Raw genomic sequence first — 16,356 nt, 5'->3', positions numbered from 1 at the left:
AGTGAGATGTCCTCCTTGCTAGCTGGAGGAGTACTTTTGAATGTGGAGGGGGGGTAGGAGGGGGGCTAGGTTTGGGCAAGGATCATGGAAGTGTGAAGGGAGGGGGAGAGGGGAGAGGTTTAGGGGAAAACAACATGGTAGGAGAAAAGTGGGGGGGAGGCAGTACCCTCCCTAGCCCCTCCCTGTCCACGGTCCCTAGACAATTTAGGGCTTTCCTTTTTACAAACTCTTCCGTGTCCCATGGATTGTGACAGGAAATGAATATGTGGTAACCATTGCTGACACTTGTTGTGGAGGCTTGTTTTCTAAGAAGGATATGAATTGTACCCCTTTGGACTTTGCCTTTGTTCATTTCTGTCCATGTCTTTCCAGCAACAACATTATCATTCTTAAGAAATTGTCACAGCCATCCTTGGGACCTTACCTTTATTCAGTTGTGTCCCTGTCGTTCCAGAAACAACCTGTGGAGAATTAAGTGTGAAGCGAATTTGTAATTACCCCAATTTTTGTTAATGTGATATCCCAAATTCAGTATATATGATTCATTTCATATATCATTTCATTCAGTGATATATTATGTTAATAGAACTGAGTGGAGTCCAATTCAGCCTGTAATCAAGTGAGTGAGCGAGTGATTATGCGGGAGTCTGATTTGTTTAATTTCGAGTATAATTACAGACAGAATTGGACATCACAAAAGTCCTGTTATCAATTAGTCATGACCAGTACAATTTCTGAGAAAACAAATGCATTCCTTTTTCACTGTTTAATGTTACAAATTTTTTCATTTTGGAAAATCCCCAGTTTGTATAGGGTAGGTGGTTGTCGCAAAGGGTATTGTTATAAGTTCTGTGATTGATGGGTTAAGCTGAGTGCACTTAATATGATTGGCAGGTGTCCCATTACAGCCAACTGTCCAATTTCACTGTCCGATTACAACTGTACACAATGATTAGTGAAAAATAAAGCAGTTAATGAACCAATCAAATTTGAGAAAATTGTGATGGTTAAGATTAATTTTGGTATTTTTATTAGGTACTTCCGTGTAATTCGAGCTGGGTGGCGCACTCGTCAGAATGATGCCACCAACACTGATTATGAAGCATACCTTGCCGAATGGAGGGACATCAGCATGCTGAGACTGTTTGAATGTTTCCTAGAATCAGCTCCTCAGCTGGTGCTTCAGCTCTTTATAATGGCATACAACCAGCGGTTTGAAATTGAGAGTGACTTGTTTACTGCCCTGGCAGCAGGAAGCTCATTAGTGTCACTGGCATGGGCCATTGTTGCGTACACCAAGGCCCTGAGGGATTTCCTGAGGGAAGGCACAAACATGTCATGGATTGGCTTTTTTCTTCAGATTATTTGGCGACTGTCTATGGTTGCATCTCGTGTTGTGGCTTTAGTTTTATTTGCATCATATTACACCACTTGGTTGTTTGTCGCTGTGGCGATACACTGGGCTTTGATGACATCTTGGCTTGTTTGCCAGAACACTCTTTTTTGTGTTGATGAAAATGGAAGGAATCATTTATGTCGTGAATACCTGTTTGACTTTGTCATTGGCTTTGTATACATTTTTTCATTTTTCAATATCAAAGATGGCATGACTCGTATTAGAGTTATCCCTTACTATGTGATCATGTTATGCGAGAATACAGTGTTTTTGGTTTTGTGGTATCCATTCAGAACCCTATATGGCGATGTTGAGATTGCCGCACTTAGCATTGTATGGGGTGGATTTGGAATTGGAGTCCTATGCATGATTGCTTATTACCGTTTTTATCACCCTAGTCTTCCAGTGAAGGGAATGTGTGTCAAGAAAACTCAATTAGACATCCAAGAGAACCGAAAAGTGACCATTTTTTTGTGCTGTTGCTGTGAAATCCAAACCAAACAAACCATCACTGAGGAAAGTGATGAAGAGTATTCTTTTGCTCTTCACCAAAGACCTTATTATGACCCAAGAAGGAATAGGGGGACAATTGTCCAAGAGCAAGGAAGCTTTCCCCTGGATGTGGACTTCTTGTCACGTATTAGATCAATAGAAACTGCATTCCATGAACAAGAAAGTGCAAACTGTTGGCAAACAAGAGATGGGATAATCTCTGGAGATGGCATTCGTTCAATGTATCGAAGATCAGAGTGGCTGTAATGCACACGACGTTTTTGATCCACGGACGGTAACCAGAAAAGAACATTTCGCATGCCAGGACAGTGGTGTCTCACAGATGTTTAACCTAATCATCTCCAGTGGAGGAAAGATACTTAGCAATATAAAGGTAGTAGTGACAAGACAAGTTAAAAGAGAAAACAACTCACTTCCGGTTGCCATCTGCAGCTCAAAAACGTCGGGTGCTTAAACTCTGTAATACTGGCCACAGAGTACTTCAATGTTATGTAGCCTTTGAACTCAATGCAATTAGAGGGGTATGTGACATTAATGTTGTGTTTCTTTTGGATGTCACTGACAAATTTTGTTTACAATTCACCAAAGTGGAGGTGAATAGTGGTGGATATTTCCCATGAAGCGCAAGGTAAATATCCACTACTTTCCCTAAACTGAGGTCATTGTTTTAGTATATACCACACAAGTTGAATAAAAAGCGAACCAAAAAGCTACAATGGTTTATTTTTGTAAAATGTGGTTGGAAATTTCAAATCTCATGCTATTCAGAGGTGAATAGTACTTGGCTAATCACCTCTGAGTTAGCCAGTCACAGTCAACACGTGTGGAGAGCACTATTCACTTGTGTGGTATAATTATACAAATAACTATTATTTTTGATAGTAAGTTTGTGGGTAAATAATTCTGGAAGACTGATAATATGTTTGTCTTTTGGTTACTGTTAAAATTTTGTCTTATTTATGACCACAGAAAAATATTTAAGCTTATATGTTGTGGATACTCACATACCGGTAATTTATGCATACTGGTGATGTTGTTTGTTGTTAGTTTTGCAGGCAACTCTTCTTAGGTATTCATATTTTTTTAAACATCTTTGGTAAGTTTGCCAAGTTTTAATCTCAAATTTTAATGCACTTGTTTATGTTGTACAGTTTTTTTTTCTGTCATCCAAATAATTTTGCAAGAAATATTGATTCACGAGCAAAGAGAATTATCTGATCTTTTCTATATCTGAGAAACTTTGTTCAGTTCATCATCTGCCACTGTTTTTTTCCATTTTAATGTCAGAAGACAGGGACAGATGAGTGAAATGAATGCAATAATACAATATTTATTTATTAGTAGCTTAGTTCTTTTGAGAGAAAACTGAAAAATTTATTTTCATGTTAACCCTTTCACTCCTGTGGGGTTCCCCAATGACGAGTAAAATCGTCTGGCGTTAAGGGTTAAGTGAAGCTGGGGAGGGGTTAGGTGTAAGCCTTTTAAGACTTCGCTTTGTTTTCAACCAAGTTGATTATTATATTAGGCCAAGCAAAAAATGAAATGTTTCTTGTCCAGATTTCTATAAAACTCAGAGAGCGGGCGGGTAGTTTTTTTTCCCCCTCGTTATTTGCAACATTTTTATTATTTACAATTGACCACTTACGGTACAAATTAATACCCTGCCCTAGGGATAAGTTGAAGTTCTTTGGTCAAACTCCCCAGAAGCAAACTTGCAAAATAAATGCTGCAAGGTAATTGACCTATTCACACAGACCTAGCGTACCAAGGCTTTTAAAATTTTGGTCTGTGTTCATATCAAAATGCAGACAAAAGCCATGTATTACAGAATTTGAGGAGAACTGGGTACAAAGTAAAAAGTTATGCCTATTGGTTTTGTTCATTCCAACTTTTTTCAATAATAAATTAATGATAAAAAAAACAGAGGTGGCCTTAAAAAAATGAAGCTGGCAGGGATGAGAAACATTTCTTGGCCACACACTATTCGTAAAGAGTAGGGCATGGAGCTCCCGGTGTTGTGGTCAGAGCTCATTTCTTTCATTCATGTGCTGGGTGAGATCGCTAATGGACTGATAGCGGCTGCCAGTGGCACCTATATATGCTGTTGTCCGATCTCACACATAGACCACTTGCTTGTAAAGTGCATTTGAATATGTCAATAGAAAATTCGCTATATAAATTCCTTACTATTACCATTATTTAGTATTACTGCCTACCTGGTCACATTTTTTTTGCATTCCCTTAAACTCAGTCAAAAACTTTGTTTCCATTAACCCATTGACCCCTGAGAGTGACACTCACTAGATTTTAGTCTGTCTAACACCAGACGATTTTACTCGTCAATGGGTGGGGTGTCCTAAGGCGATTGAGGTGTGAATGTGTTAAAATTCTGGAGAAATAACATTTTTAGTCATCTTATGTTTTGGTATTTCCTATGTCTGGTACTGTGCAGGGTTCCATAAAGTATTGGGATCCAGCTTTAATCTGTTAATGGTTTATAATAATTAACAAAACATCAAATTTAAAATAATTATATATATTGTTATTTTATGAAAAAATATTGAGTAGTAATAAAAATGTTTTGTTGGATTTTCACATTAAAGGAAATTGTTGGAGAATTGGATCATTTTTAAATGGGAAACTTTCTCATGGCTATAAATGACACAACACTATGTATACCCTGGACAATGGACTTTTGAGGCCTTGAACCAAGGGTTTTCCTGCACCCTACAGCAATACTTCTTGTCTACAAACATTGACATCACATTTCTTTTGATATTCAAATTTGCCAACCACAAAACAAAAGAGGTCATTGTTTCAGCAGTCAATTAGGTTCTGGTTGGTATATTAATAACAATGAGTGGTGTCACGAGAAACATCACTATTGATTCTGGGGCATAGCTTGGACTGGTGTAGATAGTGGTTGTTTCGCCTACAAGTCGTTTTGCTCTAAAAATGATCACGAGACGTGTTTGAGCCAGAGGGTGTGGCTCAAACAAGGAGGGTTTAAACTGCAGGTTGGAGTTCAGTGCTGGAAATAATTTTTCTTCATTCACAGGACATATGTCCTTTCAAATCCTCATTTTTATGGGACATTTGACAAATTGGACCGGACATAATTTATTGACTGACAACACCTTGAAGAAGATAACTCAAGATGTGCTGGTGAGATGTTCGGTCATCGTGTCCGATCATAATGTGAAATTGGCCGGACATTTTCAAAATTTGGTCGGACAATGTCCGATGACCGACTGTTATTTCCAGCACTGGAGTTAAAGGTTGCAGGTCACTGTTTTACCATAACTGAAACAACCCAAACCTTTACAAGAATGCTAACCTTAGGCTTAAACTCTAACTAAAGCACAGTTTAGGCCCAATGTTAGCATTAGCAAAGGTTTGGTTTTTTTCAGCTGTGGTGAAACAATGAACTGCAACCCTACTCTGCAACCTGCAGTTGATACCCTCCATGTTTGAGCCACGAACTGCAACTTGAATTGAGATGTTTCCCTTTTTAATTCGTCTTCACATTGCTTGGTATCTTTTCTCCGGTAGAGACGAGTAGTTAAAAAATCTGAAAGAGACTACTTTCCAGGCATGTGAAATGTTCACTTCCGGTTTCCATTATTGTAAGCTCCCTAGAGCCAGAAAACGTAGAATGACTGTGTTATAGAATGCCCACTAAACCTTTTAAAGAATCTCAAAGTTCTTAATGATTAATTATTAATCATTAATTTTTGGGTAGACTTTCATGTACCAGACAAAAATGGTGGAGGACAAAATTAATGCTGCACAAAGTAGTCTTCCTTGTAAAATGGCAACAGCCATTTCTAGTTCAAAATTGGGCCAAGATTTCCGAGAGCCTGGTGTCCCTTTTAAAGAGTCTAAGATTCTGGTGACCTTGTAAAAAGGCTGTTTCTTGAGCTGAACATGTATGCACACAGGCTCTCCATGTCTGGCTAAATCGGTCAACAGCTCTCCAGTTGCCCAAAGTACACAAAGTGCGCCATTCGACGCACAGCCTGCAGGCTAATTCATATTTCGATCGACGCTACTGTTTTTTACTTCTGGAATCAAAGGGCCATTTAGCGATTTGCGACTGACTGATTGAGGTGAGGACATTTAATCCTGTTAACACACAATCTTAATGGTTACAATGGGGAACCGCTGACTGGTTCACTTTTTTTTTATCTTGTCACAAATCGTCACAAATATTTTTCAATTTTTTGCCGTTGGAAGAAAAAAATCATTGTAAAAGGTACAGAGGAAGAAAGTAATGGCGAGCAAAAACGGGACGGCAACGTGCTCAAACGGAGATGGTGCAACCCCTAATAAACTATTTGCAGGTGACGTGAAGGAATCTAACGAGCCTCTAACTCCGCAATCGAACTTGAAAAATGTCTTGGAAGGACGCTCCACAAATTTCACGGACGAGTGGTGGACTTTAGTGTCCTTAATTACATTTCTTGCGGACGTTCTCACGGATATATTAGTGTGTGTGCAGTACTTCAGAAACAATAACATCTGGTGGTTTGGTCTTACAGCCAGTTTTTTGTCTGCCGCTTCACTGGCAATGCAACTTTTCTCTCTGAAGTGGCTGTGGGACGATGGCAAAAGGGAGGCTTGCTTTACCTATCTTCTGCACTTCTTTCAACTCGGGCCGCTCTGGAGGTAAGATCTTAGAAAATGAGCGTCTTTTTAAAGTTTAATCAACCTTCTTCTTTGAATTCCTTCGGGGCCACGGGGGTTAGGAGACGAGTTCGAGAATAACTTTGTTTGTTTTCTTTAGATAAAAATATCTTATCTTGATCTTCCGATTAGTGGATTTCCGGAGTCACTTATAAATCTTTCCAAGCGGTCCTGTTGTAATTTCAGGCCAAGCTAGTTATAATATTTTACACATAGGATCGCTTCAAATCAATGAAATATAATACGTGATTTTAGGATGCCCATCCCACAAACATTGACCGTCAAGAATTAGGCTTATCAATGTTTCTTAATTATCTTTACTATGACATATCGCTGAGCGTAGATCTATATGAATTTGCATTTTCATTTCAAACACTTTACTATTTTGAGGCCAGTGACGTTCAATTTGCCGTTTTTGATATCGTAATAACTAGCTTATGCTTGTTTGATGATCAAGATTGGATTTTTTATAGCGTTTGCGTAGAGTTAAATAAACGTGTTCGAAATTCAGCGAAGAGCTAATCTACCTTGAAACAACTTTTTTTCTTCAGGCATTGTCAAAAGGAATAAAACAAATAAGATTGTTTCTTGTCGCCTTAAACCGCTTTAATTTTAAAACGTCCTATATTTTTCTGAAAAAACGGATAACCCACGGCAGTCACTGTTCGTTTGTCACCTTGCTTCATCGGACGCAAGCAGGCATCGTGACAAAAACAAGAGGAGAATGGCCGTTTTTATACTAGAGACGCATAATTCGTCTGGGACGAACTTGGGCAAACATTTTTACTGCGTCTGTTAAATTCGTCTAGTATAAAGACGGCCACAAGACGCATTATGCGTCTGGACGAAGAATCTATTTTAGTGCGTCTTTGAAGACGCACTAAACTGGAAAGTTCGTCCAGACGCATTATGCGTCTAGTGCCCGTCTTTATACTAGACGAATTTAACAGACGCAGAAAAAATGTTTGCCCAAGTTCGTCCAAGACGAATTATGCGTCTCATATAGTTCGTCCCGTCTTTACACTAGACGGATAACATGAGAGACGCATAATTCGTCTGGACGGATTATGCGTCTCTAGTATAAAAACGGCCAATGCCTAGTGGTGTGAAAACCGTGTGATTGTGTGCCATTTTTTATTTTGACCCTTTTGGAACATGTGGTCTTCACAAGCGGTCTGCTAGAAATTACATGCATTATATGAATTGGTGTGTTGACTGATGTGGAACCCGCTAGAGCGTGCTAAATTTTTCAGGTGCGGAAAAACTAGCTACTAAAATCGGACAACACTGTTTTTACCATGACGTAAATTAGAAGTAAATCGGAATTTACAGTACTGAGAACTTTCCGAGTACCTTATTTACTTAAAAATATCATTAAGCTCACTGCAGGGTCTTAGATTTATTCTTAATGTATACAGAACTTGCTATGGTTGCTATTGCACGGGCTACTTCGTGTCTTCGTTCCAAACATCCGCAATTTGTGGGAACGAAAACTTCAAATGCAGCGCGATAATTCGAAGTTTTTTAAACCTGCGAGAAAAAAATGTCGTTGAAAGATACATGGGCTTGAAGTTTTTGGACTCATTTGAATGCAAATTTTATTCTCTATTTTCTTTGACCAATGCTCGGCTTGACTTGATGTAAATGAAGGCAACAAAGTTTTCTCGTCTCGACTTTTTTTTATTTTTTTCAATGTTCTCCTTTCTCAAACCCCAGCTGCGAAATAGTATTTCGTCATACAGTCTAGGCAAGCAACAATGCATTACAGAATCGATCTGTGATCTGTTTGGGTGCCTAGCAAGTTCTTTTGAATTGTGACGACACTTCACTTAGGGTTTAACCAATGCAAAGCATCTTTTAAGTCTGTAGTCGATAGTTTTGCATATTCCAGCGCTATCGCAATTAATGAAGATTACTGCTAAGTACTGCTGTTGTAATTATTCGGTTGAGACGCCTCTTTGTTTTTTGCAAAATACTCCTCTTTCACTAATTTGACATCCCATTGAGGTCATTGAGATATTGATCGAGACCGGAGGGTAAATAAGTCGTTTTATCTACACCAATAATAATTTACGACAGTGAGATTGCAATCTGGAAAGACAAATGTCATTTTTCCCTTTTTGCTGTCATTTTTGGCAAATACATTTCGGTATTCACGATGGCGTGTAATGACAAGTTAATTGGTGTTGTCATGCCATTGAGTGTAAAGACAGTAAAATGGCGGTTGGGTTGAATTTGATACATATTTCTTGTCTTTGTTTTCGTGAAACCTTTTTTCATATTTCGCCAATTGACTATTAAATTATAAGGAACCTGCGGCCATTTTTAAATAATCGAAGTCTTGTAATGAAGGTTTCCTTTTTATAAACCCGTTTTTTTTAAATACGTTTTGGGGACCAAAACCCGTTTGCCATTTTCCCGCTAACGAGAAGCCCCATCTCTGACGCCAATCTACTTGGGTTACGTTTGCCTTAGAACCATACAGTTGACTTCACATTTTTTTTGTCAGAATCCTGTTGGCCTGAAATTTGGTCCTGTTTGTTTAATTTCATAGGTATTGGAAAGTCCTCAAGAAAGGTTGGAAAGCACGTAAAAGGAACGCCAGCATTTTGGACTTCGTTACGTTCCTGGGAGAGTGGCGGGACATTAGTATGTTAAGACTCCTTCAAGCTTTCGTGCAATCCGCACCACAGCTTGTACTTCAACTATATATTTTGCTTCAGCGATATCCCTTTGATTTGAAGACTGACTGGCTCATTGTCGCCACAGCGGGTACCTCGCTGCTATCCATGATTTGGGCCATTTTAGCTTACAGCAAATCCTTGCGTGATTTCCGGAAACAAGGTTACAGGATTTCACTTCCGGGCTTGTTCTTGCAGTTGCTATGGCGTATCGCTATGGTGACTTCACGCGTTGTTGCTATGGTTCTTTTTGCGTCATACTTTCAAAACTGGCTATTTTTGGCCGTGGGTTTGCATTGGCTCATTATGACCACGTGGTTGATTTGTCAGCGACCACTTTTCTGCACGGATGAAGACGGCAAAGAGCATCCCTGCCGCGAGAAACTGTTTTGCGCAGTGATCGGGTTCATGTACATCTTTTGTTTTTTCAACGCGCGAGAGGGTGTGACTCGGAAGCGCGTTATCCTCTACTATTCGGTCATTTTAGTCGAGAATTCATTGTTTGTTGCCATGTGGTATCCCCATAAAACTTTTCGGGGAGCCATGGCTTTCTCAGCGTTAGGAGTGGTGTGGGGAGGAATGGTGTTTGGTGCCCTCTGCATGGCGTTCTATTATCGATTTTATCATCCTAGTTCACCAGTTCAAGGCATCATTCTACGAAAGATGGCGTTTGATCTTGAAGGTCAGACAACGCAAACTTGGGTTTGTTGCTTTTGTTGCCCTGTTAAGAAATCAAAGCAGGATGCCGTTGAAGTTCAAGGCTTCATTAGAAGCATTGACGGTCACCATCAGATCGAGCCAGCCATGGAATTAGACATTATTGCACGTGGCGCATCACAAGAGATTTTACGACAAACCCCAGGAGATCATGTTCAGCGCTCGTGGCCACGTCATTGCATCTCTGCTCCAGACTCTTCCGTGCTTGTTCACAGTACACCCAGGCGTCCTTTTGGTGCGCCTTGTTCACACGTCAGTCATCCGCTGATTTCAAGTCAAGTGCCGAAGATCACAGTGACAGGTCCGAGCCCCGAGGTAATGAGCCCATTTTCAAATGTTTCTTTAGTCACTTTAAAAGACGCTGATATAGACACCTTAGATCAGGTACTACAGCGCTCAGAAAATCCGCAAGCCAACTCGGCTGGGATGGCGGAGGACAGCTATATAGATGACTATGCTCAAGATATCTTAACACAAGGCACCGACCCTACAAAAAACTATGGTCAGGCCAAAGAGAAGTCAAGTGTTCGAACTAGTTCATTTCTTCAAAACAGCGTCGACCCTAAAATTACCTCGCCGAAAAGTCCTACTTCACGCGAAATTATTTCTTGGTTTCACCCAGACCAGCATGCCTACGGCGAAGGATCTTTGGACGATATCGAAGAAAAAGCAGAAAAGATCAATTATGGTTCGTTAAGCTTCGGACATCGTTACAGCCTAGTGTCTTCCGATTGCATCTCGTTATCTACCGAAAGCTCTCAAAGCTCGCTGGACAGCATCGTGTTTGCCGATGAAGGTCCCGGATGTTCTGGTGGTTGTATCCGTAAGTCTTATTCCAGGGAATTAACTCCGAGAGCTGCCGACGAGGGAATATTTTCCGACGAACGGGATTCGCCGTTAAAAGCCAACGTCAGCGGTGCTTCGGATGAACCAGATGCTAATTCTGCAGAGTCCACGCCACAGAAAACCCGAGTGAATGCTCAATTTCCAGTTTCTTTCGGGGAAGGCAAAGGAGATTCGTTGACAAGTGAATATCTGGGAGATACCACTGAATACCCTAAAATCTCGCCATCAAAGGCAGGCGATTATGCTTTCGTGGAGCTGCTTATGGATGCTGCGTTGTCGCCATCATCCACCTTGAATCAACGAAGAAGAGATATGGAGAGCAGCGTGTCATCTGAAGAGCAAATGGAACTTGAAAGGGAAGAGAAAAGACTTGTGCGACTGGGGTCTGGGTCCGGTGGAGAGGACGGACATGAGAGTGAGTCCACAGACGTAAGTAGCGAAAGCAATCACTTTAGAAAGCGGCATCGCTCATACGATGAGATAGAGGATGAGAAAAACGAGTTCGCCTCCACGCCAGAAGCGGAAGACACTAATAAGAGACACACATTTGACTTCTCTCAGTTATCAAATGTCCCTCGATCCTCTGGAAGACGAAAAAGAGAGCGAAGGTATCGACGAAGTAAGCGCAGAGAGTTTGATAACTTTGTTGTGACCACGCTACGGCCGGGAAAGTACGGATCTCTACGACGATCAATCGATCGAATGGCAAAAATACAGGAAGACGTGGAGGAGTCGTTTTTAATAAATACAGAAGTGGCTTTAAATACTTGTATCCCTGAAGATAAATGTGATTCATCGCCGATTCCGGACGCGTTGACAAAAGAGCTCGTTGTAAAAACGAAAACTGACGTTCCCATGAGGCAAGATTTGAAGTCCTGGGGGGGAAGTTCAACAGGCGAGTTTCAACCAGAGGTGAACAACAGTGGGTCCGAGCGAGAGAACTTTATCAAGAAAAAACGTTTGAAAAGATTCCTTTCAAAAGAGCTGGCGCCTGGGAGATTCTCTTCTGTGAGACTTTCCAGTGATGAGAATTTTCAAGGGAAACAGCTTGGAGGCAGACCACATGTGTCTGTTGACAGCTTACCGAGTCGGCATCATTCTCACAGCGATCGCAGAGGGGTAGTTGGAACTGCGAGTCTTCCTGATGTTGTATATTCTCACAACAGACAGAAACCTGGAAAAACTATACAAAGCTACAAAAGGACTTATCGAAATGCCAATCATCGTAGGATTGCAATGGATGAAGCAAGATACCATGGCAACAAAGATCTTGGCTTTGTTCCGAAAAAGAGACACACATATGATTTTACTCACAATCCCGTAAACTATTTCGAAACGAAGGAGTGGCTGTTCGGTGAAGATGGTGAAAAGAGATCACCCGCAGATCATCAGGAACGCAAATGTCAATCAGAGGTCATGATTGCCAAAAACGGTTTTGGAATATTTGTGTGATGCAGAATAGACTAGAATGCAAGGTAACCGCTCTATAGTAGTTGGTTGTTTGATAGCCGATAAGTGCTGAAGTACTTTTTTACAATGTAAAATCGATACACATATATGGGTAGATTTCGCGAACTTAGTTGTTCGTTACCCGATAATTTGCAATTATTCACCGAAGTGGATGCAAATATCCACCACTTTTACCGACATGAAGTTGGATAATTTTTTTATTCTACAGCACTCAAGTACAATAACTAAAACACCGAAAATTACCACTTTAAGGGAAAACCATTTTGTTACTCTTCCGGTACTCGGAAGTGAATAGGATTTTTCTATCACCTCTGAATTGACCAATAAGAACGTGTGGCTTACACTCGCTCAATTATGACATAAATTTTTTGACAATGTGAAGACAACGAGATTATCTTTACAAATAGGAGGCAGTGTTCCCTTATAACGGTACCTTTATTGCGCTATGAAGACGTGTCAATTCAGTTTAAATGATCTCCAGTTCAGGAGACCAATGTGCCTTGTATGAAAACTGTTGTCGATTGACTTTTTCGCTTTTTTATGTGTATTTCATTGAGTATCTCAAAAGGTTCTCGGCTATTAATAGCTTTTTTGCTTTCGCTTTGCCACATTTTTGCAATGATAAGGTGGTTGTTTGAGGGAGGTCTTTAAAAAACGTTTTTTGCTAAACAAACAATTTGTCTTTTAATATAAGCTTTTGGAGGAACCATCCGTCAAGGTTTAACTGTACATGGCTCCAAAAGTTCTCATCAGTTAGTGGCCTTTTACGATTTTGCTTTATTTTGACGCCACTGAAAAGTTTTCTATCCCAGCCGAAATTCAGATTTTGACTGAATGAAGTGCTTTTTTTTCGAACATTTTTCACCGAAACTGCTGCACGCTTGTTTTCGTATGAAAACACACGTATTTATATGTTTATTTATTTATTTATTTATTTATTTATAAGTATGGTAAACAATTAGCTCATCTATCGTAAAGCCTTGCGATATTTTTTGTGGTACAAGATGTGAGGATGTGGATTTAGAACTGCATCATGGTGTTAGCATTATTAGGATGGTTTCTACTCTGTCAGAAAGTAGCCTTTGAATGCTTTGCTTCACTGCACGCGATGATTTGCTTGAAAATGTCGCTCTTTATTTTTAACCAATCAGAACGAACAAGAAAACCAATAGCGACTTTCTTTTTCCCGCGCCAGTGTTCGCTTTTGTGATTTGCTCAGTCATTTGCTTGACTACGTCATCGTGACGGTATGCAAATGAAAATGGCTCTATGCAAATGATTTAGCAGTCGACAATGTCTTTATACCAAGTGAATTTTGAAGCCGAAATTAACCTGTACGTTTCACTTTGCATCCAAGTCATCGAAACGAGCTTCTTCTTTTTTTGTTCATGTGATTGGTAGTTACCGTCTGCTTGCTTCTGCATCCTCCTTAGTCAAACGTTAAACTTTTCAATCTAGAGAGTGAATGTCACGAAGATTGCAAGCAGGAAAGCGTCTACGAATATTGTTTTAGGATTCACAGTTTGCTTGGTGTTACAGACTTTTTACTACTTTTTGAGATTTCTGTGCAAACATGTAAGTAGTTTGATTCTGGCTGTTAGCTTGTGCACTTTACTAGTCAACCTAGTTGAAAATATTGCTTAGTTAACCTTTCTAGAGAAACATGGCTCGATCATTTTCTTTCCCAAGTAAAATCTGGCGCGGGATCTCTGCACTCATTGCATTCCTACTTTATATGCAACCTCGCTTCCACGCTCTTTCCTCTCCCATCTTTAAAACGAGGTTGTGTCGCATGCGGGATAGTAAGAATGGCTAGTAAATTAACAGTATTTAGGCTGGAGCTTATGACTATAACTCCTGAGAGAGATCTGCGAGTTGTAAGCTCCAAGACCACAAACTTAGAAGCTTGATATTTCTTGTACAGCATAATGAGACGGAAAAAGCAGAGAGGCTTTTTCTTTGCACCAAAAAATTGAAATCCTGTTTATACAGGGAGAAAACTACGCTCCTAAAATGTTAGCTCGTAGGCCCTTTTACGGCTCTCGAGACGTCAGAAACGAATTGGTTTACATAGAAGAGCGAACAAGACTTTATTAGTTTCGTTAGCAATGTTCAAAGGAGTTTTATTTATTTGAAAATTTAATCGAGATTTATTGCTTAACATTAACCTTGACCACTTTATTTTAAGTTTATTTATTTATTTAAGAACAGAGAACTTATCAATATGCTAACAAACCCTTAAAACCCTGTGTAAGTTTACCATTTAAACGCATTTTTATTAAAATCTCATTGAGAGTGCAAATTTAAACACAACAGGAAGAATTAAAGGATCTGTGATACTTCGTTTTTATTAAAAACTGTTTTGTTTTCTTGTTTGTTTGCTTCTTTGCGAGTGTATTACGTTTGCACGGAAGTATGAATGCATAGCGATGCATCAAGAGGTGGGGGGTGGGGCTGGAGATCCCTAACTATAAAAACATTGCAAATCTGGAGCGAAACAACGCACGCAAACCATCAGGAGCAGTCCCTCTTGCGTTGGCTTCTGGAGCACTTCCTGGTTTGTTTTTCTGGCCATGTATCAAATCGCTGTATTTTTCGCAGAAACCACATTTCTTTTATAAAATAATTAGGATAGTACGCGCACTCTCACTGGTCAATAGCTGTGTTTAGATGAGAGTATGGAAACACGGCAGTGACATCACACGAAGTTTGATTGGTTATGTATTGGTCTGTCTTCTGTGATGTATCGTGGTTGGGAGGGTAAATGCTCGGAGATATTAGCTACACCAAGCAACTCTAAAAATCCTAGGGTAAATAAAGATGTATGATATGATATGATATGATGTGATGATATGTATTGTCAGACGCGCGTTTTGATTGGCTGGTATGAAAATCTGTTTCAATCAAGAAGTAAAAAAAACCAGAATTTTCCTTCATTTGACTGCGTCTCGGGTTTGCATAACTGTCTCGAAGTCTCCCAACTCCCCCTCGTGTTTAGATGAGGCTATGGAAACAGAGAAAACGTCCTGTATTGCTTAAGTAGTATTGATTCTTCTTTATGAAATCCGCTGATATTGTCCAAGCCTCGCACTCGTAAAGCAACGGAAACCAAATGTAGCATCTGAGAACGTGAAATCTACCTCTGAAAGGTAGTTTCTTGTAACGCAGTATGCTGTCCAGTTCTTTGAAAGTGTCTTTTGCCTTTCCAATTCTATTCTTAACCTTTGCCATGCATCTCGCATCGCTGGTGATCTCCGTCCGTTCTTCGATCACCACCATACGTGTTAATCTCCATCCCTTCTGACTTGCTCTCCATATTGATCATGTCCATCAGCCGAACCTAAGATTGTTAAAGAAAATTTTTGTGGAGAATTAATAATAGTTTTTTATTTATGATTATTACAGATATTTTAATATTACTATCAAACATGATAATGTAATGGATTTGATGATAAAAATTACGGGCACAAAAATATACTCATTAAAGACAACGTTTCGGTGTCCTCATGACACCATCATCAGGTCAAATATAATATTTTACAGATAACTCGAATATTCATGTCCAAGATTAAGTTCAAAGTCCCTAGAGGCTAGGTGAAAAGTTTTGCCTTAATCGAGTCACTTTGGATATTCAGACACGGTTTGTGCTCGCGAATAAGGAACATTTCATACCCTTATTCGCGAGCACAAACCGTGTCTGAATATCCAAAGTGACTCGATAAAGGCAAAACTTTTCACCTAGCCTCTAGGGACTTTGAACTTAATCTTGGACATTAATATTCGAGTTATCTGTAAAATATTATATTTGACCTGATGATGGTGTCATGAGGACACCGAAACGTTGTCTTTAATAAGTATGTTTCTGCCCGTAATTTAATATTACTACAACTTTTTTTTAAATTTTTAAAGCTTTAATTAAATTCTGAAAAGCCCTATGCGAGAATTTAATAAAGTATTGTATAACGCCTCCGACTTTCAGACCTGGTTGCAACCTTCTCCTTTCTTGATGAGTACTTCGTCGGTATGCGAGTTTCTCACTCAGACTAC

At 39.7% G+C, this 16,356-nt stretch overlaps 2 protein-coding genes across 2 annotated transcripts in view; both read left to right on the top strand.

Moving 5' to 3' along the window:
• Window positions 1–4,527, top strand: part of LOC137976215 (XK-related protein 8-like) — a 5,869-nt gene extending 1,342 nt beyond the window's left edge. The window contains exon 2 of the mRNA XM_068823512.1: window positions 1,036–4,527. Coding sequence (XP_068679613.1) covers window positions 1,036–2,155 — 1,120 coding nt within the window. The 3' untranslated portion in view covers window positions 2,156–4,527. The remainder of the gene's footprint in view (window positions 1–1,035) is intronic.
• A 1,601-nt stretch (window positions 4,528–6,128) lies between these two features.
• LOC137976403 (uncharacterized) lies at window positions 6,129–14,654 on the top strand. Its single transcript, XM_068823745.1, has 2 exons — window positions 6,129–6,577; window positions 9,150–14,654. Exons 1-2 carry the CDS (start codon window positions 6,183–6,185, stop codon window positions 12,289–12,291), a joined length of 3,537 nt encoding a protein of 1,178 aa, XP_068679846.1. The 5' UTR covers window positions 6,129–6,182; the 3' UTR covers window positions 12,292–14,654.
• Window positions 14,655–16,356: the final 1,702 nt, after the last annotated feature.

This window comes from Montipora foliosa, chromosome 11 (genome assembly GCF_036669935.1).
Source record: "Montipora foliosa isolate CH-2021 chromosome 11, ASM3666993v2, whole genome shotgun sequence".
In the NCBI taxonomy this organism is placed as follows: domain Eukaryota; kingdom Metazoa; phylum Cnidaria; class Anthozoa; order Scleractinia; family Acroporidae; genus Montipora; species Montipora foliosa.
The sequence above is the reverse complement of the archived record's forward strand: the minus strand, read 5'-3'. Positions and strand labels throughout refer to the sequence as shown.